We start from the raw sequence: 24242 nt of genomic DNA on the forward strand, positions 1-24242 counted from the left end.
GTACATATCCTAAGTGCCTAGCATAGTACTTAGCTCACAGTACAAGCCCAATAAATATTTGCTGAATGTACGTTTATACAATGTGACCATGATTTACGCACATTTTCCTTAGACTTCATATATGCAGGGTGCATTAAATAACAAAAAACTGAACTGAGAAAATTTATTTTTTTATTGAAAAATTTTTTTAATGTTCTTATTTACTTTTGAGAGAGAGACAGAGTGAGTAGGAGAGGGGCAGAGAGAGAGAGAGAGAGAGAGAGAGAGAGAGAGAGAGACAGAATCCGAAGCAGGCTCCAGGCTCTGAGCTGTCAGCCCAGAGCCTGACATGGTCTCGAACTCACGAGCTGTGAGATCATGATCTGAGCTGAAGTCGGATGCTCAACCGACTGAGCCACCTAGGCGTCTCTCAACTGAGTAAATTAAAGAAAAATCTTATTGGCTTTATTACAAGATTGATAAATTGGGGAGAGCATCTCATCTAGCCAATAGAGGAGTGTTCTGTGGAGCTACATGAAAGGGAGGCTTCATAGAAGGAGGATGGGGCAAGAAGGTTATTAGCAAAAGAAAAAGATTGTTTTAGGCCAGGTGGTTTTCCTTTGGGGGAAAAAAGAAAGGGATCTTATCATATAGATTACCTCATCTTTCTTTGGGGGATGGGGAAGGCCTGTGTGGCTGACTCATTGGTGCTGATTAAAAAATTTCCGATTGACTTCATTTCTGGGGAAGGCTGAAACTGCAATTAAATTAGGTATCAAGCTCCAGTTTGGGAATCTGGTCTAAACGACACCATTTGGGTCTATGGTTTTCTTTTGAATAGGTGCATCATGGATTATTTAAAAAACTTTCCTTCCCGCTTTTTCTTTCTTCCTTTGTCCCTGCTTACCTCTGCAGAATCAAAAAGCACCTAAGGATGCCCTTTTTGCTTTACTCTTCTATTGCTTTTAATTTTACTGCCCCCAAATTGACTTTGTCCCTAAGGACTCTTAATGTTGGAGATGACTAGATTGGGGGTGGCTGAAAGGCAGGAGGAAGGAGTGATCTCATCTTACCGTTCTGACTATGAGAACAGTGTGAGAAAATGCTCATCAGTCATCTAGAAAAGGAAAACCAATTCCAGCCTGGTCAGTATAATCACATCTTACTCAGAAAATAACAGGCAGGTACTTTCTTAGAGAATAGAAATTACAGGTTAGGAGAATAATCTGAATTGTCTTGAATTCTGAAGGTAGACTAATTTTTAACACCATTTATATTTTATGAATATCCTTTTGATGTTTTAATGAGTGTGTGTGTATGTGTGTGTGTGTGTGTGTGTGCGCGTGTGCACGTGTGTGTGTCTTCTGTAAATTTGCCTGTTTGAAGTAAAAATCTTTAAAAAAATTCTCTAAATCTTCAAAGACCAGATACAGGGGTGGGTACAAATCTGGGGTGCAAAATGTATACTCCAGTCTCCAAACATTTGAGTTTAGAAAAGATAATGCAACTTTAATCAAAAGCAATAAGCACTGATAGCAAGGAAAAAACAAACGCAGTTTGGCCAATTTCTAGGTACTGCTCTTAAAAAAATATAATGGGAAGCATTCAGAGATGAGAAATTTCTCTGGGCCAATGCCATTATCTTTATAAAGCATGAGGGTAGAAGAGTAGAGTGAATAGAAAAGACAAGAAAGGAGAAGCAAGTGCTGCTGAAAGTATTCACCAATTTTCTCTTCATTTAGCACTTTAGTCCCAATCTTCCATCATGCCATTGTTGTCTGGCTCCCTGCCAGTTCTTTTTCCGTGTCCAGCCTTAGACACCAGCGTGCCTTCTGCTCCCATACTGGGGCCTGAAATGATGGGTACTGCCATGAAGAGATCTTTCTTCTCTTTGACCCCTGATTGGGGGGAAAGGATATCCCTTTTTGGCACCAAAAGTATACCTGCAAAGGCAGTTTTAGGAACATTGTTATACCTGGTGCTTTCTTTCAAACTTTTTGAGTACTGCAGGATAAGCTTGTGAGTTGTTTTTATGTTGCAAAATCTATTCCGAGCAAAAAAAAAAAAAAAAAAAAAAAAGATAAACTCAGATTTTTACTTTTGGAACTCATCTTGCTTGTTCTTAAGTTAGAAATTGCTTGTATGACCTAACACCTATTCCTGCTGGTCTGTGAGATACATGATACCTTTTCCCCTTTCATAATTTATTGCTTCAACAGCAGACTTTTGTTAGAGCACTGCTGTTAAGGGACAAAGAAAACACCCACTTTGTTGAACATTTATGTTTAAAGTGAGTACATTGTGCTAAATCACTGTGTGCCCATGGGAACATCTCTAACCCAAATTATAACCATATCTATAGAAGGAATCAGGCACTGAAGCTTGCTTGCTTTCTTTCTTTCTTTTCTTTTTTTTTTTTTTTTTTGTTTGCTGATATTTTTTTGAGTGTGGTGATGCCTGTGGAATTCACAATTGTTCATTTTTCTTTCCTCCACCGCCTGAACAAACTAGTTTCAATTAAGTTTTCTTGCTGTGGACTTCCATAGCATATCACACAATATCATAGTACCCTACAGACAATTTTGTTACTGCTTTTTAAATTATCTCTTTTCTACCAGTCATTAAATCTCTCTAATGGCCCTATGGGATACATTTTCAATGAATGCATGAATGAACGGATCAACAGTCTACATACTTTGACTTTTACGGAGTACGGCCCGTAACCCAGCTTACAGGTTCCCCCAACAGTAATTGCATACCATCCAACTGATAAATTTTTCTTTTTTAAGAAATTACATAATAATTAATCATCCATGTTGTATAGCTCCTGTAAATAGTAAAGAATAAATAGCAAACCTGTACATAGGTTTAAAGTTAAATCATTGCTAGTTAGTGCTTTAATTTGTGTTAGGTGCTTTTTAGTTCTTAATTTTGTTTGTTTTAAATCACAAAATTCTCTGGGAGGATGAGAGAATCTTTGAAAGATATTTGACTGTGATCCCAGAATATATAGATAGAATATATAGAATAGTAGGAATGGAGTGGGAAAAGGGAAAAGTTTCCATTTTAAAAAATTTAACTCTGTGCCACCTTTGCACCATGCAGTCAGGTTCATGAAATAGTTACTAGCATGAACTTTGGCATTAAGCAGACTTAGATTCAAATTTCCCGTTTATTGGTCCCATGGTTGCCTTAGTCAAATTGCATGATCCTTATTCCTCGTCAGCAAAATTGGGTTATGGCATCTCCTTGTACTGCAGCAAGGAATAAATAAAATGCCTGGAAACTTGATACAATTATATAATAATTAAAGCTAAAGAATTTGTTAGCTGTTAATTGATTTTGCTTCTAACTGTTCATGGCTATGCCTCTGTGGGGGTATACCTGTATTTACTGATGAACATGTCTACGAAGAGGAGTGGATCCTCAGCATAAGAATAACTCAAGGAAACCTCTTTATAAGTTGTATTAGGCAGGGATCTCCAGAGAAACAAAACCAATAGTATATGTATATAATAAATAAGTTTATTATAAGGTGCTGGCTCATGCAATCATGAAGGTTAGAAGTCCCAGGATTGGCTCTTTGCGAGCTGGAGATCCAAGGAGACAGTGGTGTAGTTCAGAGCCTTGAGAGCCTTTGTAAATACCAGTCTGAATTTGAAGGCTTGAGAACCAGGAGGTCTGAAGACAGAAGGTCAATGCCCCAGTTCAGGCAGAGAGACAGCAAATCTTCCCATTTTCTTTTTTTTTGTTCTGTCAGGCCTTAACAGATCAGATGATGCCCGCCCACACTGGGAAAGGTAATCTGTTTTTTATACAGTCTGTGAATAAAATGTTGATCTCTTCTGGAAACATTCTCACAGATGTACTCAGAAATAGCATTTAACCAGATATCTGGGCACCCTATGATCCAATGAAGCTGACACATGAAATTAGCTATCATACAAGCATGTTTGTTCTTGGTAAGGCTGATAGGCATAGGAGGCTTTAGTTTATCCACATTTGAAGCAAATTAAAAATATGTTTCCATTGGTATGGACATACATAAACACAGAAAGAGGGGAAAGAAATATGTTGATACAGACAGTGAAGAAGCACTGGATATATGAGCCAGCAGATGGTAATTATTAATGCTTATACTGAGAACAGGCACTTCTTCCCAATGGACCAATGTGGTGTAATGGGATTTGAAGCCGAGCAGCTCTGAATGAGTCTTATTCTGAACCTTTCTAGTTGTGTTATCTTGGGTAAGTTATTTAACTTCTCTCCCTGATGTTTTCACATGTCTAAAGTGAAAAGAGTAATATCTTATATTACTAATTTTAAGGATGAAAAGAAATAATATGTAAAACATTATCATAAAACCATCCAGTATGAATTCTCTTTCTTGATTCCTATTAAACACTGTTTTTTAACTAGGGATGTATATTCATACCTATTATTATTTTATGACATGTAGAGGAAAATATAGCCTTAATTATATATTCAGAAGACAGTTATAAAGCAAAGTAGGCATATATTAATAGTTATGTGAATCCCAGATCCAACAATAAATTAGCTACATGGATTTTTTTAAGTTGAGTACCCATTCTGATTTGGGGGCTCCTCTTTGTAAAATGGGGACTATGTCTCTATGAGCTTATTGAAAGAATTATGAAAGGTAATAATCATGAGGCATCTTTTTCAGGACCTGTCACAGATACAAATGGGCTTTCATAGGACATAAAAACTTGTTAAGATGCCATTGTCTCAGTTCTTGCTCAGGAGAAGTACCTTTTTAATGAATGCTCCATTTAATTGAGACCTCACATATTTTTAAGACATAGTGAACATATGTTTCTCCTTCTTTAGACCCTAAGCAAAAACTAATTTTAAAAGGAAAAAAGGAAAAAAAAGCTACAACTTCTTCATTTCTCCCCTAATATTTATTGATAAGGTTTTTGGTAATGCATTTGATACGTAACAACAACAAAATTAATTTGATTGGATGCCTACTGTTCCACATTTGACAGGTTAGAATGGAAAAAAAATCTTCTTTATGAAATAAGATGTCAGTATGGTACTTTATTTGTCAAAGTTAAACAAAATTCAATTTAGAACAAATAAACAGGTCTGTGTCAAAAGAAAGATGCCAGAGAGGAAGCTTAACTGTATTTTCTGAAATCTAGTTGGCAGTTATGTGACACTTGGAAGTGACATCCGATGAAATAGGATTTAGCTTGGGGAGCTATGTAATAGAATCAGGTGTGCACATCTGTCTAATTCATGTCACATGGCTGGTGTCTTTTTTTCCATCTCTGTTTCCATTCTTTTTCATGCATTTTAAGTACAGAGTCAGGAAACAACTTGATCATTACCCTTTCCAGTGGAATTTAACCTTTTCAAGAAGGGACATCTTTTCTGTTTTGCCCATAGTACATAATGGTATATAATAATCATGTATAATAACTTAGCACTGGTTTAAAATAGGTATCCAATTAAGTCATGCTTTTTGTAGCATACATATTATATATTGTTTTCACAAGTTGAGTTTATGTGTTTTAGGTAAAAATGTGAACAATTTATATCCACTTCCTTATTAGTGCTTTTATACCCAAAGTCATCTTTGTAAAAATGCCATTTTTACTTCTTAAATTGAAATAGTTTAATTAAAATAGAATGGGAGAAAGAGAGAGTTGAGTATATGATTTGAGAAAAAAAGATAAGAGTAGAGAGAATTAATATGTTTGGTCCTCAGATACAAGGTTTATTATCCTATGGCAACCTGAAAGCTATTGACGTGCAGTGTGAGACCAGAAAATATAACTTTATGGTATCTCCTTTGGAGCTCAAATTCAATCAATTATATCTCACTGAATCTTTTTTTTTTTTTTATGAGATGAAAATCCTACCTATTTCATTTCACTTGATAATTCCTGTGAGTTTCCTTCTTTCTAGTTATTTGGGGATTGAGAAGATTAATTAAAATGCTTTTATTAAAAAAAATGTTACTAATGTCATTACTCTTTTTGAGTGAAGAGTGATAACTCTGACCACTCTGATGTCTAGGAGCTTAATTTAAGAGTTCCAATTTCATGCACCCATTACGCGCTTAAGTTATATAACTTTAATTAAATATAAATTGCTATTTTTATACTTGGCAATTGCCTAGTCTGGTTATCACTAAAAACCAGACAACTCATTTTTTGTATTCATTCAAATATAATTAGAAGTTTTCCTTAAAATACTCTACCAGAGCCATACTTGATATTACATATTTTATGGTCTTACATGGTTTAAAAACAAGCAAAACAAAACAAATAGAAAACAAAATGATGCATGTGGCATTTTATCAGTTGGGAAGAGGTTGGTTTGCAAATAGTAAGAAACCCAAATTAACATTAGCTTCAACGAGTTAAAATTGTATTTGCTATCTTACAAAAAGAAGTCCAGAGATGTGTAGCCCCAAGAGGTCATAGAAGAGTTTCATGAAGGGCTGTTTCCTGGGCTCCTTTAAGTTTTTTCTAACAGTTTTCAGAAGAGGACTTTTACCTTAAAGTCAGCAGGACAGAGGAAAGATAAGGAAGAACATGGTTTCTCTTTTTTCAGGGACCTTTCCTAAGAGGTACACAGACTGCTGTGCTTTCATCAGATTGAACAGCACCTACTCACATGACCAAGCCTGGATTTCTGATTGGTCATGGTTCTTTTTATATGTTCAGTGGCTAGTACCTATTAGATACCTAATTTCCAAGCTCTATGTCAGTCTAACCCTTGGAATTACTGCCATTGATTCAAGTAGTAATTACTCATTTTATTTACCAGGTTTGTTTTTGCAGTCTATCATTTCTATTGATTATTATCTTAAAGACAAAAGTGCAATGGAATTTCCTAAAAATTAAAAAAGAGAAAGCTTGCCTGCCCCACTTTTGTCATTACATCTGAGCAAGTTGTCAGTAGCTCTTATAATAATAGATTCCATTTATTGCTGGTATAGTCACTTGAAATTTTTGCCTGGTATCTATTTTATCAAGCAAGATTCAGAAGCATTTGTGTGTATGAGTGTGACATGCTATTGTCACTTCTGTTTGATATTAGAAAGATTTATTTTTCCAAGTGTCCTATTATAAACATAGCCTAAAACTAAGCATAAATCTTGGAAAAAAAAAACAGAACAAGTTCAACTGTAATGCCATTTCACAGTTAAATTATATGAAATGTCATTATTACAGTCATTAGTTAAATTAGTCAATTTTATTAGGAAATTTGGATGTATGCAAAGTTTAAATATGTCTCCAAACCAGTGCTAATTAATTTCATTTGGGAAATTTCCAATGCATAAATACCTCAGAATAAAATTGAACATCTAAACTTTATAATATTTTATCTAAAGAAAAGCATCCTAGTTTCAAAGTGCCATGTGTTAAAAGACACTCGAATGCAATAAAATTCAGATAAATATCTCAATTTAAAATGAACATATTTTATTATTATAATAGCCCCAGTGGGGGACTTATCTGTGAGGGATATGTTCCGAGACCCCCAGTGGGATGCCTGAAGCTATGGGTAGTACCAGACCCTATTTCTCATTTCTGTATTTTTTCTGATATATACATCCCTATGTAAAGTTTAATTTATAAGTTAGGCACAGTAAGAAATTAACAACAACAATAATACAATACAATAATTATAACAAGATACTGTAACAAAAGTTATGTGAATGTGGTCTTTTTCTCTCGAAATATCTTACGGTGCCATCCTCACTCTCCTTGTGATGACGTGAGATGATGAAATAGCTACCTGATGAAATGAGGCGAATGATATAGGCATTATGAGGTAGCGTTAGGCTGCTATGGACCGTCTGATGATTCATCAGAAGGAAGATGGTCTTTCAACCACAGATGACCATGGATGACTGATACTATGGAAAGCAAACTCATGGATAAGGGAGGACTACTGTACTTGGGCTGTAGGGATTACAATTATTTTGTGAGCCATTGCCTGTGAACAGTAAGTTATCCGATTTATTCTGATTGCTAAGTATGTTTACCCAGGGAATAGCCAAACTACCGACTGTGAAATATTCCTCATAATATAATCTTAATTTTAAGTTGTCTTAGTGCATGACTGACTCTGTGTAAACTGCATCCTGTTTCACCCACATTCTTGTGTGTAAACATCAGCTTACTCACTGTCCCATATATTCTTCAAAAGTATATGTTTTTCTGCTGATGTGCTTTATTAATACCAACTTTGGGGGCACCTGGGTGGCTCAGTCTGTTAAGTATCCGATTTAGGCTCGGGTCATGATCTCGCTGTTCCTGGGTTCAAGCCCCACGTTGGGCTTTGTGCTGACAGCTCAGAGGCTGGAGTCTGGAATCTGCTTTGATTCTGTGTACTCCCTTTCTCTCTGCCCCTCTCTCACTCACACTTTCTCTCTCTCTCTCAAAAATAAATAAACTTAAAAAAAATACCAACTATTTCAACTATTTTGAAAGACCTCTGTTAGAACCTGAGGCAAAAGAAAGCTTTGCTTGAAGATCTGTATGTTTCTATAGTTATGTATAGAGGGCAATCTTATTACAAAGAGCCACTGACTATTTGCTTGGATATACTGCTAGAGGTAGGGCAGGCATGCTTTTTCTTTTTAATTTTTAGAAAATCCCATTTCTAATTCCTTTTTTTAATGAAAAAAGTAGAAATGATAGATTAGATTTTTATTGAAAAATAATGTAATCCCCATAGTTTGATTTCTTATTTTCCATATTCTTTGCATAGTTCATGTATGTGAATGAGGGGACATGGAGGCCTAATAAAGTCTTTTTCAGAAAATATTCTGAAGAAATGCGTTGCAGTTAGTACATATGAAATGCAAAATGTGATATCTTAACTTCAGCATTATTTGTATTTGGGGCCAGATAATTCTTTGATTTGGGGGGCTGTCTTATGTTAACATGTTTACATGTTTAGCGGCATCCCTGGCCTCTGCCCACTAGATGCCAGTAGAATCCACCCAGACATGACGGTATAAATGTCTATTGCCCGGTGTTCCCTGGGGGACAGGCCAGATGGGGGGATATGACAAAAGTCATCCCTGGTTGAGAAACACTGTGCTAAATAAATGTTCCCCTTCTGTCTCTGTCAATGTTTGGAGTCAGCTAGGGATTTGTATGCCTATTTGCATTTAATGTTTGCATTTAACTCTGTCCAATCCACTGTTATCATGGGTCTGATTGGTTTTCATTTATCAAGTGTCTAGATTATTGTGATTCTTTAAAAATGGGATTTTAGACAAAGACAGGGTTGTTAGGGAGATTGACATAAAGCTAGACAAAACTTCCACAGGGGAAAGAATATTTTACATGCTCAGTGGTAATTCCTAAACCATATGGTCAAAACAAGATTAAAAATAGCCGAGGGGTACCTGGGTGGCTCAGTTGGTTAAGCGTCCGACTTTAGCTCAGGTCATGATTTCACAGTCCATGGGTTTGAGCCCCGCGTTGGGCTTTGTGCTGACAGCTCAGAGCCTGGAGCCTGCTTTGGATTCTGCGTGTGTGTGTGTGTCTCTCTCTGCACACCCCCTCCCCACTCACACTGTCTCTCTCTCTCTCTCTCTCTCTCAAAAATAAACAAACATTAAAAAAGTTGTTTTAAAGAATAGCCAATAAGATTTAAGGGAGGTCATTTTGTTGTTTTGTGGGTTTTTGTTTGTTTTTGTTAAATAAAGTGTTTTTCTAAAATTTAATTGTTAGAGTGAACATTATAGATCCAGATGTGCTTGCTTTCTTTGACTAAAACAATATTTATTTTCTCTGTTTCCCCAGTTTGTGTTCTTCTTCCCTCAGTGCTTAATTTCATTGTTTTTCTGAAAGATAAATCACTGGGGGAGAAATATAAGAAGTAAAATATTTTCTTCTATTAGAAAATACTATAGCGGTTCCTGGGGGGCGGGGGGGGGCTCCGTCGGTTAAGCCTCAACTTCAGCTCAAGACATGATCTCACGGATCATGGGTTTGAGCCCTGCGTTGGGCTCTGTGCTGATAGCTCAGAGTCTGGAGCCTGCTTCAGATTCTGTGTCTCCCTCTCTCTCTGCCCCTCCCCTACTCTAGCTCTGTCTCTCAAAAATAAATAAACAATAAAATTTTTTAAAATTAAAAAAAGAAAATAACATATCCACCTACACCCATACATATGTAAAAGTGACCCAACCACTTAACATTCAGAGATCAGTAACTTTTTTTTCAATTTCTTTCTCAAAAGACTTTAACTTTACATTAATGTATAGCATGAACTATTTCCTTGATTATAAAGCACCTTCATGTAATATGAATAAATTTATTTCTCATTAGATCCTGGCTTGGTGGTATATTAAAATGTGTTTTTATTTTTAATATATAGGGCATCCAGAATATTTTGTTGACATCAGTGTGTACACAAACCATGTCATCAATTTTAAACAATTCTGGAAAAGCCTTTGGTATAAATGTTTTATGACAATACAGATCCTTCTTTATTATCAGATTGCTGGGCTTCAACTATAGCATCCTTCTTAGTAGTTGTGTGACCTTTGGTGTGTGTTGCTTAACTTTTTCTTGTCTGAAGTTCATGTTCTGTAAAATGGGGCTAGTAATAATAGCTTACCTCGTAAGATTATTGTTGAAAATAAATGTGAATTTTATGTCAAGTGCTTGACACACTGTGTCAAATGAGTTTAGTTATTATTATTACCATAATTATTACTATGTGAAGCGTTTCTATTCCTCTGTCATCTCTTCAGTAAATAAAAAACAGGTTTGGTAAATGTGGAGAACAGCAGTAATAGAAGCTTGGTTGTTACAGTGCTACAACTAACCCAAATTCATCCTGAACCACCAAAACTGTCCGATTCCTTTTCAGAGCATTGATGCAAGTTAGTGTTTTACCAAATCTGGAGGGTGCTTGAACAAAAGGCGACCTAAGCTAGTATGCAGGCACTTCGAATTGAAATATTTTTCGCTTTCCTCTTCTTTTCTTCTAGAAAGAACGTGGGATTTATTATCAGAGAAACTGTGTTCCAGATCCTGGCTTTGCCTCTTCTTAATCATAAAACCTAGAGTTAGTTGGTAAATTTTCTGAACCTCTTTTCTTCCTGTGCAACATGGAGCTCATAACATTTTTTACTGTTGGCTAAGTGCTGCCTATTACACACCTCTGCCAGTGTCCCTTTGACTCTGAACCTTCACCTGTCCACTCCTGAGCTGGACCAGTGTTGGTCCTCCATGCACTCGCAGAGTAGTTTCCCACACCATTTATTTTATTTATCTCCCTCAGTAGATTGTTCATCCACAGGCGAGTGGATCTCTGTCTTGTTCACATTTACAGCATGTACACTATGGCATAGTTGATTCTTAGTTAAAGTCTTTAGCCATGAGAAATCAGTCACAATAGCCACCTCACGCCATTGGACTCACTCCTCTGCTACCTTTATTCAGATAAAGTAGGGAATGATACTTCACAGATTCATTATATGTATTCCTGGACATTTGCCTGCTGTAGCACCCCATGGGACTATGTTCCTCCAAAGAATAGAGCAGGCTGGACAGGGTTGTCTAGGTGTGGTGATCATGATATGTGTCATTTTCTCCTCTGTACGTTTTTTGAATTGGGAAATGATTGGAATTTAATACATCAGTGTTGGGGAGGCTGAATTCATCAGATTGCAAGGTTTATGGCCTTTAGGCACATTGTGCCTCGTCCCCTCATGTTAATTCTGTCTGGCCTAACAGCATATTCGCCCTTCAGAAATGTAATTATGTGGAGACTAATTAATGGGCTGTTGCAGTTATTTAGGTGACAGTGAAGATACAGAGGGCTTTAACAGAGCCATGAAGATAAACCTTGAGAGACAGAGTAAAGAGTTAGAAAATAAGAGTTTGTGGGTTTTGGAGACTTTATAAAACATGGAATTGTGAGTATGAGTAAAAAGTCAAGAATGATAACCAGGTTTCTGATTTTGTAAATGTAGTGAATGACAGTGCTGATTGCCAAGGAGATATTTTTCTTCTTTTATTTATTTCATGTGTTTATCTTTTTATTCTTTTTCTTAACGTTTATTTATTTTTGAGAGAGAGAGAGAGACAGAGACAGAGACAGAGAGACAGAGTGTGAATGGGAAAGGGGCAGAGAGAGAGAGGGAGACACAGAATCCAAAGCAGGCTCTAGGCTCTGAGCTATCGACACAGAACCAGACGTGGGGCTCTAACTCATGAATTGTGAGATCATGACCTGAGCTGAAGTCGACGCTTAACCAACTGAGCCACCCAGGTGCCCCATCTTTTTATGATTGTTGAGCAGGAGGTGCTGTTCTCAAGTTTTGGATGTGTTGATTTTGAAATCCCAGCGAGCACCTAGATTGATGTAGTTCAGTAAGCTGTCAAAAATAAATCTGGATGTCAGGAGACCAATCACTACTTCAGAATTGAGAACAGTCAGTATATACGTGAGCTACACGTAAGCATGATGTCATGTGGAGACAGTATTTATGAAGAAAAGAGAAGAAAGACAAAGTCTTTTAAACTACCAGTCGTTCAAAGTAATGTAGGAATGTTCTTCAAGAGACACTTTTCTTTATTCTCTGTAGGATGGTACCAGGTCAAGAGAACTAGGGGAGCCTGGTCTCCAGGAAATGGGAAATAGTTTCAGGAAGGAAGAGGAGTTTCACAGTCACAAATACTACAGTTGTGTGGGCAATTCATATAAGCACACTATTTGGAGGGGATTGGGGGTTGATAATTAGAACCTAAACTGGATTTAGGGTTAAATGGTATTTGAGTCATTCGACATTTACACACTATAGACCATTCTGAAAGGAGGAGGAGGAGGAGAGCAATAAGAGGTAGAGGAGGATGCCGGAATGACTAAAGGTTGTAGGAGTTTTTCTTCCTCTCTGCTAAGAGACACAAACCTTTTTTTTTTTTTTTTTTTTTTTTTTTTTTTTTTTTTTGTAATTTTAAAGCAAAGGAAACTGTAGTGGACCAAAATATTGAAGATTTTAGATAAAGAGGGGCTCTTGGAAGCATTTTGATTCCTAACGAAGGTAGAAAAAATAGAATTGAATATCTGAAAGTCATTTCTCCTCTGGTGCCATCAGCCTTGTGTCAGAGGTGTAGGACCTTGTTATCTGAGTCTCAAAGGAAAGTGATAAAGGTAATTAAGGTTGTAGATAAGTTTCTGAAATGAGATTATGTATATGAGCTTAATTAACTGGAAATCCAGCATTTTGTCAATAAAATTATAGTTAGAAAGAAAATTATTCCTTTTTTGAAAAGTATGTGAATGTTCTTTCTCTTTAACAGTTTTATCCTTTTTATTTATTTATTTATTTATTTTAAAGAGAATCGGGTCTTTACAAAGAGTATTTCATCCCTTTGTTAAAATTATTATTTATTTTAATTGAAGTGTAGTTGATGTACCATGTTATATTAGTTTAAGGTATATACCTACTTTTAAAGACCGTTTAACAGGGGTGCCTGGGTGGCTCAGTTGGTTAAGTGTCTGACTGTCGATTTAAACTCAGGTCATGATCTCACTGTTATGAGATCAAGCCCCTCGTCCTGCTCAGCATTGAGCATGGAGCCTGCTTAAGATTCTCTCCCTCCTTCTCCCTCTGCCGCTCCCCGACTGGTACTTGCTCTCTCTCTCTCTCTCTCTCTCTCTCTCTCAAAATAAATAAATAAACAAACAAACAAACAAACAAATAAATAAAAGCATTTGAACATTGTCTCAAGCTCTTGGATACTTCAGGAAACTTTTTTCTAGCAACTGAAAAGTATACTCAACTGCAAAGCATATCAATTTCCTGATCAAATTAATTGTTGCTCAGTGACCCCTGGTGGCTGAAGTCGGTTGAGCGTTGACTTCAGCTCAGGTCATGATCTTATGGTTGGTGGGTTCAAGCCCCATGTAGGGCTTTCTACTGGCAGCTCAGAGCCTGGAGCCTGCTTCGGATTCTGTCTCCCTGTCTCTCTGTCCCTCCCCTGCTCACACACTCTCTCTCCCTCTGTCTCAAAAATAAACATTAAAAAATTAATAGTTGCTCAAACCTTTTTATTTTTAATATACTTTATTATCACATTGGCTTCCATACAACACCCAGTGCTCATCCCAACAAGTGCCCTCCTCAGTGCCCATCACCCACTTTCTCCTTTCCCCCACCCCCCTATCAACCCTCAGTTTGTTCTATGTATTTAAGAGTCTCCCTCCCTCACTGTTTATAACTTTTATCCCCCCCTTCCCCTCTCCTATGAAGTCTTCTGTTAAGTTTCTCAAGGTCGACATATGAGTGAAAACATATGGTATCTGTCTCTGACTGACTTATTTCACTTAGCATAATACCCTCCATTTCCATCCACATTGCTGCACATGGCTCAATTTCATTCTTTATTGTTGCCAAGTAGTATTGCATTGTATATATAAACCACATCTTTAACCATTCATCAGTTGATGGGCACTTAGGCTCTTTCCATAATTTGGCTGTTGTTAAAAGTGCTGCTATAAACATTGGGGTACATGTGCCCCTGTGCATCAGCACTCCTGTATTCCCTGGGTAAATTCCTACCAGTGCTATTGCTGGGTCCTAGGGTAGTTCTATTTTTAATTTTTTGAGGAACCTCCACACTGTTTTCCAGAGTAGCTGCACCAGTTTGCATTCCCACCAGCAGTGCAAGAGGGTTCCCGTTTCTCCACATCCTCTCCAGTATCTATAGTCTCCTGATTTTCAAACCTTTTTATAGAAATGTGCATTTATGGGGGCACCTGCGTGGCTCAGTCAGTTGAGCGTCCAACTTCCGCTCACATCATGATCTCACAGCTCGTGAGTTTGAGCCCTGCGTCAGGCTCTGTGCTGACAGCTCAGAGCCTGGAGCCTGCGTTGGATTCTGTGTCTTCCTCTCTCTCTGCCCCTAACCCACTCGCATTCTGTCTCTGTCTCTCTCAAAAATAAAAAAAATAAAAAAGAAATAAAAGAAATGTGCATTTATGTATCTATGTATGTGATGTTAATGTGCTTTGGAATGGTTTGATCTGTTCAGATGACTTTTACACAAATATTAGAAATAGTAAGGTTAATCTTTGCTAATGATACAAGTGAGCAGACTTTAAGTTTGAAATGATCTTCTTCAGATATTTTTTCAGTGATTCCCATTACATAGTAAGCTGAACATTTTAAAAATATTCTACAAAATGATGTGTTTTTATCGGTAGCCTTCTCATTTTGCAAAGGCCTTAGCAGCTGCAAGAGGTCTCTGCAGTTTGCGGTGGATAACAGCAGTACTCGGGCCCGATAAAGGTGCCAAATGTCTGTAAGATACTCGCTGATTACAAGAGAATAAGGCATAGGCCAAGAAGCTTCTGAGAGACCTTTTTGTACTTAGTCCAATTCCCTGACATTGTATTTTAATTTTTTAAAACTGTTTATTCATTTTGACAGAGAGAGAGAGAGAGAGAGAGAGAGAGAGAGAGAGAGAGAGAGAGATCCCAAGTGGAGAAGGAGCAGAGGGAGAGGGAGACATAGAATCCAATGCAGGCTCCAGGCTCTGAGCTGTCAGCACAGAGCCTGACGCGGGGCTTGAACCCATGAACCATGAGATCATGACCTGAGCGGAAGTCAGACACTCAACTGACTGAGCCACCCAGACGCCCCCTGACACTGTATTTTTAAAATTTTTTTTCAACGTTTATTTATTTTTGGGACAGAGAGAGACAGAGCATGAACAGGGGAGGGGCAGAGAGAGAGGGAGACACAGAATCGGAAACAGGCTCCAGGCTCTGAGCCATCAGCCCAGAGCCTGAGGCGGGGCTCGAACTCACGGACCGGACCGCGAGATCGTGACCTGGCTGAAGTCGGACGCTCAACCGACTGCGCCACCCAGGCGCCCCGACACTGTATTTTTATAGATATGATTATAATTGATTCTCATTTAGGTCATGAGGGTGGAATCTGGAATGACATATAATCCATGTGGCCACTGCCTTAGAAGCTTCCGCAGGAGACCCATGGGGTTTAGGGGTCTGTAGACAAAAGCATGTCGTGTCTCACAACAGCGAAGTGAAATTTTCCCAGTGTTCTGAAATTCAGACTTATTTAACCAAATCCAGAAAATAAGGAAATAACAATGTGGGTAACCTTCAGTCTTTTTTCTCTGTTCCTGTATAGTATCTGATTAAATTCTTTTTCCTGTTGACCCATATTACCTTTTGTTTCTCAGGCAGTCACGGACCAATATTTCCCCAGTAATATGGCTAGTCAGAGAGGCATCTCATGTTCTTGTGTGTGTGTGTGTGTGTGTGTGTGTGTGTGTGTGTGTGTGTGTTGCCTTAGACAAGTTTCCTTTCTGAAGTGATGAAAAATTGTGCATGCTCCAAGAAGAAATCCAGGTCGTGGGTCATTCCAATGGGAGAGGAAAACTTCTGGCAAGGGAAAAGTTCACTGGGAGTAAAGGGCTTTTTGAAAATACTTCTTAATACTTTCTAAGGCAACAGAAATGTAGCTGATACCTCTCCAGTATTTTCCCTCCTGAGGAATCATTTCCTTCTACTTAGAATTTATTTTTGTACTACCAGGTCAGCATTCGTATAGCCCCTCTAACCATTTTTATTTTTGAAATATAAAATACAGATTTGTGGTTTTATGTATAGTAATGCAGTCCTCCAAATTTCTATTTTCCTCCTGCAGAGGGTTACTTCTACAGGAGAACAGCAGGTTTGCGGAAGCATTGCATTATTACAAATTGGCGATCGGAAGCAGGCCTACGCTGGCTTGTAAGTAACATTCAAGTTGTTTTAAAACACCTCTTTCTTTCCTTCTTTATCCCTGAAAATTATCTTGATGAGTTACAGCCTCAGAGAGAAAAAAACATGCTGTTTCCATTTCTGAATATTTACCAGGTGGATTATAAGCCTCTTACAAATAGATCTCTCTCAATTGAATCATGTTTGATATCCATTTATCATTTTTAATGTATTAAAATGAATACAACTTTTAGTCCTCTAGCGTTTAAGCTCAAAATATTTTGAGCTCTATGAGGGCAATGACTATTCATAGTTTCTTCACTGACACCTGCACTCATTATTGCATTATTTTTACGTATATGTTTGTTCCCTAAGTATTTATCTTGGTTTTCTTATAAAATCAGAAATAATCCATAGAAATTGGGTGGCAGTAAGTATAACTTTATTGTAGTCACAGAGTGCATCATCTTCTCACGTTTGTATTTCCCTTTTTTTTCCCTCAGCTGCATATTTAAACACCGGTATTATTCTAATGAACCAAGGAAAGACAGAAGAAGCCCGACGCACGTTCCTAAAGTGCTCCGAGATCCCTGATGAAAATCTAAAGGACCCTCATGCACATAAGAGCTCAGTTACCAGCTGTCTGTACAACCTGGGAAAACTCTATCATGAACAGGGACATTATGAGGTCAGGCCAAAACCTCTGCCTTTTTCCTTCCCCCTTGTGCTTGACCTAGTCTCCATGTTTTCTAGCGTAAGATCTCATTGCAGGGACACTATGATCATTTAAGAAGTTAATATGAGTTTTTATTAAAAGAATTGTGAAATTCAGTTGGAAAAGAATGTCTGCTACACAACACTTAAGATTTCTTTACTGTGAATTTCTCGGAGCAATTGTGACTCCTCTAGAAAGAGAAATAACATAGTTTCTGAAGCTTATTTGCCTGTCTTCTCTTTGATTTTATGCTCCAAGACACATTGTTATTGTTATCTCCACTGTTTGATGTTAGAAAAAAAATACATTGCTTGTGCTCTGAGTATTAAGGAAGGGATTTGATGTTAATCCTACCCACTTATTTCTTTTTATAATAGGACTAAGATGAAAATTAATTTTATATTTTTAATTGGGATGAGAGGAAAAGCAATGGAGACAGGACATTGTACAGGAAGCTGGGAGGTGTGTGTACCCTTAATTTTCCATGAAGCATGCCTGTCTGGGTTTCTTCTCTCACATTTACTATCACTCCTCCTTCCCTTTCGCTCTCTCAAATCCATACTCTTATACCATGTATTAAGACTGCAGTATAAGGATGAAGATACAACTTTTTAAATAAATGCATTTTATAAACTCAGTGGGTCTCAGTAGCCAGAAGATTTGTTAGTCACTATTTTGTTTAGATCCTACCTGGTTGCTTGACTTGAAGTAACTACAGATTTTAGATGATTATGGGTAATTTCCAAATGTGAATTTTACTATTTTTTAACTGAATAATCTACGTGAACTGGAGAACCTACCCTAAGATGAAAGAGCATTGATAACATTGACTTCTCATTAAATTACATTTTTATATGGCCTATCTCTACTAACTGGGTTGAATATTTTCATTCATGGAATTAAGGTAGTTATGCTACCAAAAGACAGCTCAATCATTTTCCTCTAATGAAACTTTTAGAAATAGCAGTGGAAGGTTTTGATTTTGGAAGGATGTTATTATTTTATTTGTAGTGCATATCACTGTACTTTGTCTCTTTTTTGTTTCCTAAATTAGGATGCCCTTAGTGTATACAAGGAAGCAATTCAGAAAATGCCAAGGCAGTTTGCCCCACAGAGCTTGTACAACATGATGGGTAAGTAAAATGTTAATATTGTAACTGATATTTCAGGGACCTGTGGAGAAATGAAAATTTGTGCTTCTATTAAACAGAAGTCTAGTAAATTAGATTATTGCTCCTTACACACAAAAAACTTATTCACAGACGTGTGATACATTCAAATTTTCACAAAACACCCTTCTTCTTCTTCTTCTTCTTTCTTTTTTCTTTTTTTTTTTTTTTTTAAGTAAAGTCTACTCCCAATGTGGGGCTCGAACTCATGACCTAGAGATCAAGAGTCGCATGCTCTTATTGACTGAGCCAGCCAGACATCCCGACAAAGCACACTTATTCTAACAAGAGCAAATAAATACATTGACATAGTGATTCTTAACAAATTGGCCAGATACCATAGTTGTTGCAAGAGACTCACAAACCCATTGGATGTGAGTGGTAGCTAGACTCTAGAGATTGAAATGGTGAATAAAGATTTATATTTTAATGATTTATCAAATTCATGATAATTTTTGATCATGTTACTTTCTTAATCAGAAAATTCCTACAAATAAACATGGTATGGAAGAGAGAGTAATGGTTTTAATGCTTATAAAAAATGAGAATAACTGAACCAACTTTATAGTTTTCACTGATAAGGTTTTGGATCAAAATAGGTTTTTTTCAGAGTATTATTTTAGAGTAAAGTGCAAGAGGTCAAGCACTAGAATTTCTAATAAAATAATCTAGCTATCGTCTGTGATTGATCTGTGACTGCCTTAAATTGTTACCATACCTATTTGATAGTAGACACAACTGAAAACTACGTATTCAGTATGTGTTTCTTGGAAAAAAAATCCCTACAGTTTAAGATACTCTGCCGATTAACTTTGCTATTTCCAGATAAAGGAGGGAAGAAAACAGGTTACTTTTTTCTTTAAATTGCATATTTTTCTCCAAAGCACAAATCATAAACTCAGATTTTCCTTTCTCATCAAACTTGGTTAAATTGTTTAATATTTCTCGGCATATAAAATAAACGAGACTTACATAATCTTTAGGATTATTTTATGCTTCTGTAGTCTTTGATTTGAGAAATTTGATACTGGCTGTATGGCTTGAGCACACACAACAAATCCCAAACCTTCCCAAACTAGAAAATACATAGCTAGCAAAGACACTTACTTCTTCTAATTTCTAAATGAGAAAAAAAATTAGAAATAGTTTAGAGATAGAATGAGGCACAGGTCAGTAAATAGAAAAATAGTAATTTGGAAGGGGTCAATGTTTTCATCCCATGTCTCTGGAGATCCCACCCCAAGTTGGCCTGTGCAGCAGTGGAGAGATTTCATGATTAGGTGAAAAAGGACACTGGGATATTTTTAGTTGTGGTTTCTTTTTCTCTTTGGTATAACTACTGAAAGCTAAAAATCTAGCTTCATTAAATGTACTTTGGGTACATTTAGCACATTAGAACAGTGCCTTTTACTACCCAGCATGTTATCACCAATCTGTCTACCTAGCACATGTATCTAACCTGTATATGTGTCCATAAAGGGTGTGCCTTAGTATGTATAGATTTGTCAGTTGAGTTAACTTTTCTGTATTAATGCTGGATGGTTATTCATGTCAAAATCAATATTAAAAGGATTGTTTTCTCTAGCTTTCTCAAGAAGGCATGGTGGTTTTAGTTCATGATTTTATTTTTTTATTTAAAAAAAAATTTTAATGTTTATTCATTTTGAGAGAGGAGAGGCAAAGAGTGGGAAAGAGAGAGAGAGAGAGAGAGAGCGGGGGAGGGTCAGAGAGAGAGGGAGAGAGAGAGAATTCCAAGCAGGCTCCACACTGTCTGCACAGAGCCTGATGTGGGGCTCGAACTCGCGAACTGCAAGATCATGACCCGAGCTGAAACCAAGAGTGAGATGCTTCACTGACTGAGCCACCCAGGCCCCCCTTAGTTTATGATTTTATTTTTAACACTAATGCTCAGGAACCCTTGTTCCCATTTTTCCTGAATTTTCACATATGATGTCTTTCTTTAAACGAGGAAAGACTCAGCTCCTTGGCAACAGACTGCATATGGCATCTTTATTGCTAATAGGAAGTGTGGTATTCACTATAGTGATTTCAGAAAATTCATTCAATTATTTTATGCAAATAAATTTGGTTGAAAAGTCAGCTGCTACCTTGGGATCTGTCTCTCATATGGTTACACAGATGCTGAGCACACACAGGCAGCAAACGATAAGTGTGTCCCTGGGGTTATTGCTTGGTCCTTTGTCTTATTTTTCATTATAGAAAGAGGTCATTTTGCTCAAACTCTGAGAAGGCTTTGTGATGGGAGAATCCCAATATGCTTTAACATTCCATATTTCTTCCATAATTATGGTGGCTGCCTTCTGTGTAATTTTAGGTGAGGGTCTTTCAGCTGAGCGGGTTTTGTAGTTTCAATTGTTCACGAAACTATAATTTTCTCAGGGTGAGTTCACCTCCTAATCAAATGGGTGAAATCCTCCGAGTATTTGCTTTAACTCCTAATACATTTTGATTAGCCTCCATTTGACAAGAGAAAAAATGGCCCAGGAGATAAGCTGCCCTATCAGTTCATCAGTTTCATTAGTCTGTCAGCATGTGCTGATTATCCTATCAAGTTTATCAACAGCCTTGAATGTGTTTTCTAATTCACACATTTACATATTATTAGTGCCCTTTAGGGATCAGTGATGGATTATAATGTCTGGCCACATTTAGCCTGTAAGTATTCATTTTTTCTCAGGGCTCATTCATTGACACTCTCACAACCAATACCCCCAAGCACTTGTGTTTATACATACAAACATTATCTTTTTTTCCATCTTATTTTGTCATTTATTTGGAGGTTAAAATAAAGGAGTATGTAAAAACAAATACAACCATATTTGAATGTTATTTTTAGTTTAATAACTCAATCCATTGCAGTTGATTTTCAAAACAACAAAACTCTCTAATTCTTTTCATTTTCCCCTTGCTTTGAACATTTTATGAGAAATTTCTATTCTGTACGCTACATGCCAATAGTTTACTTATCCTGAAAACTAAGTGAGCATATTTTTCCCTCTTGTGTATTAACAGAAAATAAGTTAGATTAATTTGCTTCTCCACTTAATTTGTTCTGTATCTTATCCTGACTGTTAATTTATTTTTTGCAACAGTTCATAAGGTAACTTAAAAAAAAAACTATTTAAAATATACTTTCATTATTCTCTTGGATTTCATAGGACCAAGATGATTGAATAACAAACTGTTGAGTAACAAGCTATCCAAAATTATGTGAATAGCCAACATCCAATGATATAAAGCAGATACTAAATATTAGTTGATAAATAAGTAAACTTTCACCTAGCTGGCTTTTGTAATTAGCAAGGTGTTTGAATGTATGAACTATAAAGAGACCGTATCACAAAATAACTGTTAAAACTGCTCCTGGCCAGTTGTATGATTCTATTTCTGTGGGCCTCAATTTCCTCTTGAAAGGAAGTATGACTATAGTCATATATACAATATTCATAGTATGAAGTCACATAACCCCCACTCAAACTATGGCTTTGACACTTACTAAGTGACTTTGAGCAAAATACTTACTTGAGTCTTGTTTTCCCATCAATAAGATGTCTGTAATAGTAGCATCAGTTTGAGGATTGACTGAGATCATGAAGGTAAAGCCTGTTGGACCAAATGCCGAGCCTAGCAAATGTTTCATAATATTACCTTCTATTGTAATCACTGTCCTCTCTGAGGGACTGTAAGCTCCAATAGTCTTTGGTTGTATTCTGTCAGTTCTTTCGTTTTAATTCATTGTAGTAGGATTTTTCTTATAGATAATAAGATTTTGTCCTATTTAGTTCTGTCCTGTCTACAATTTCTGTTTTTTCTCTTGAAGGCAACCACACTCAGAATCCTTCTTTTATCATTAACTGTGTTAACCAAAAGAGAAACAGCATACTAAGTTACTGCCCAATTAACTTAATTCTGTTAATAGAGTACACCCTCTAAATTAAAATTGTCATATTTAGGTTAGATTTTCTTCTCCCTTTCCTGTCATATCATATTTTCCCCCTAGACTTAGTCACAATTTTTCTTTATTCTGACATCTATTGTAGGCCTTTACTGAATCTCAATTTCTCCCCAAATATAGTTGTATTTTAGGATCATAGAATGTTAGAGATGGAAGATGCCTATCTTAAAAATCCCTCCTAATATGTAATCTCTTTTATTTTGCAAAGTAGAAATTAATACCCAAAGAATTGAGTTGGTCTTTTCACGATTACAGTTTGTGTTAGAACCAGAAAGATAGTTTCCTGATTTAGATTCAAATCCTTTGTCTATGTAGCCTTTGTCTGTTACTGGAACTGGTACGTTCTACATTATGTCAAGATAGCTTTTATTTACCTATTTAAAAACCAGCAAAATATCTGTAGATATAGATGTGTGTATCTCATTCCTTGTCCAAAGATACATTAAAAACTTCTTTATTTTACTAAAAGTTATAAAACACCTGCAAAAATGAAATGTGCAGGATATTAAAAAACTTTAATGTAGGATAATTTTTAACCTTCAATTTTTCCCTTTTTCCTCTATAATTGTTTGTTTCCTTTATTATGTATCCTGAAGGGTGGCTTTTGAATATTTCTAAGAGATTATGGAAAACTATATTAGGCTGTAACTTTCAATTACTTTTATCAGTTTGAGCCCTTCTAATCCCAAAGGTCATTTTAAGCCTATTTACTATTTAAAATAAAATCACTCGGCTTTCTCCATGCAAAGTAATTGTTGGGTTAATTATTTAAGCAATTTCAGCCATTTCATGTTGGTAATATATCTTGAGAACAAAAGGGCATAACGTGTTGCCTGGAGTAAGAGGGAATCTGGAGTTACTGCCTTGTCATTGCAGTGTATAATCACTGTGTTTAGAATAACCTCTGTGTGCCAAAAAAAAAAAATTTTTTTTTAAGTCACAAGTGCTGGGTAGGGGGTACAAAGATGGTGGTGGTAGTATGAAATGAAAATAGCCCCTATGATTCCTGCTGTCATGGAACTTTCTAGGTGATTTCATAGTTAGCCTGGAGCTCTTCAGTACTTTTCCTTAATATGTAAATGTCTATAAATAAGATGGAAAATTGTATTACTCTAGCCTCAAAAATATTTTGTCTATAACTGTGTCAGCTGTGCTGTGTTGTCTGGACCAAAGAAATCAAACCAACCAAACAGGAAAAATCTCTTTTTTATTTCTAATGTGACAGTAGTTGTCACAATTTGCATATATATTCATATTTTCCTGTTCTTTAAAAAAATATGTGTTTACAATGGGTAACATGCCTTTTATGTGAGGCAGAGATTGTATTTTTCTTCCAGGGGGAATTGCATGATATTGATCCGTTGCTGTTTATTGCCTTATTTGCCTTTATTTTGTTCTTATCGTCTTGATTCTCTTATTCCTGATAATTTCTAGGTGTTTTTTTTTTTTTTTTTTTAGGTTTATTTATTTTTAGAGAGAGAGAATGTGTGAACACAAGTGCTGGAAGGGCAGAGATAGGGAGAGAGAGAATCCCAAGCAGGCTCCAAGCCCTCAGCAGAGAGCCCAAAGTGAGGCTTGATCCTAGGTACCTGAGATCATGACCTGAGCCAAAATCAAGAGTCAGCTGCTTAACCAACTGAGCCACCCAGGTGCCCCA

The 24242-nt window shown here is 36.7% G+C and overlaps 1 protein-coding gene across 1 annotated transcript in view; it reads left to right on the forward strand.

Annotated features, from left to right (window-relative positions):
• Positions 1-24242, forward strand: part of TMTC2 (transmembrane O-mannosyltransferase targeting cadherins 2) — a 397388-nt gene that overhangs the window by 234830 nt on the left and 138316 nt on the right. The window contains exons 5-7 of the mRNA XM_015083452.3: positions 16670-16755; positions 17229-17413; positions 18495-18573. Coding sequence (XP_014938938.2) covers positions 16670-16755; positions 17229-17413; positions 18495-18573 — 350 coding nt within the window. The remainder of the gene's footprint in view (positions 1-16669; positions 16756-17228; positions 17414-18494; positions 18574-24242) is intronic.

This window comes from Acinonyx jubatus, chromosome B4 (assembly GCF_027475565.1).
Source record: "Acinonyx jubatus isolate Ajub_Pintada_27869175 chromosome B4, VMU_Ajub_asm_v1.0, whole genome shotgun sequence".
Lineage (NCBI taxonomy): Eukaryota > Metazoa > Chordata > Mammalia > Carnivora > Felidae > Acinonyx > Acinonyx jubatus.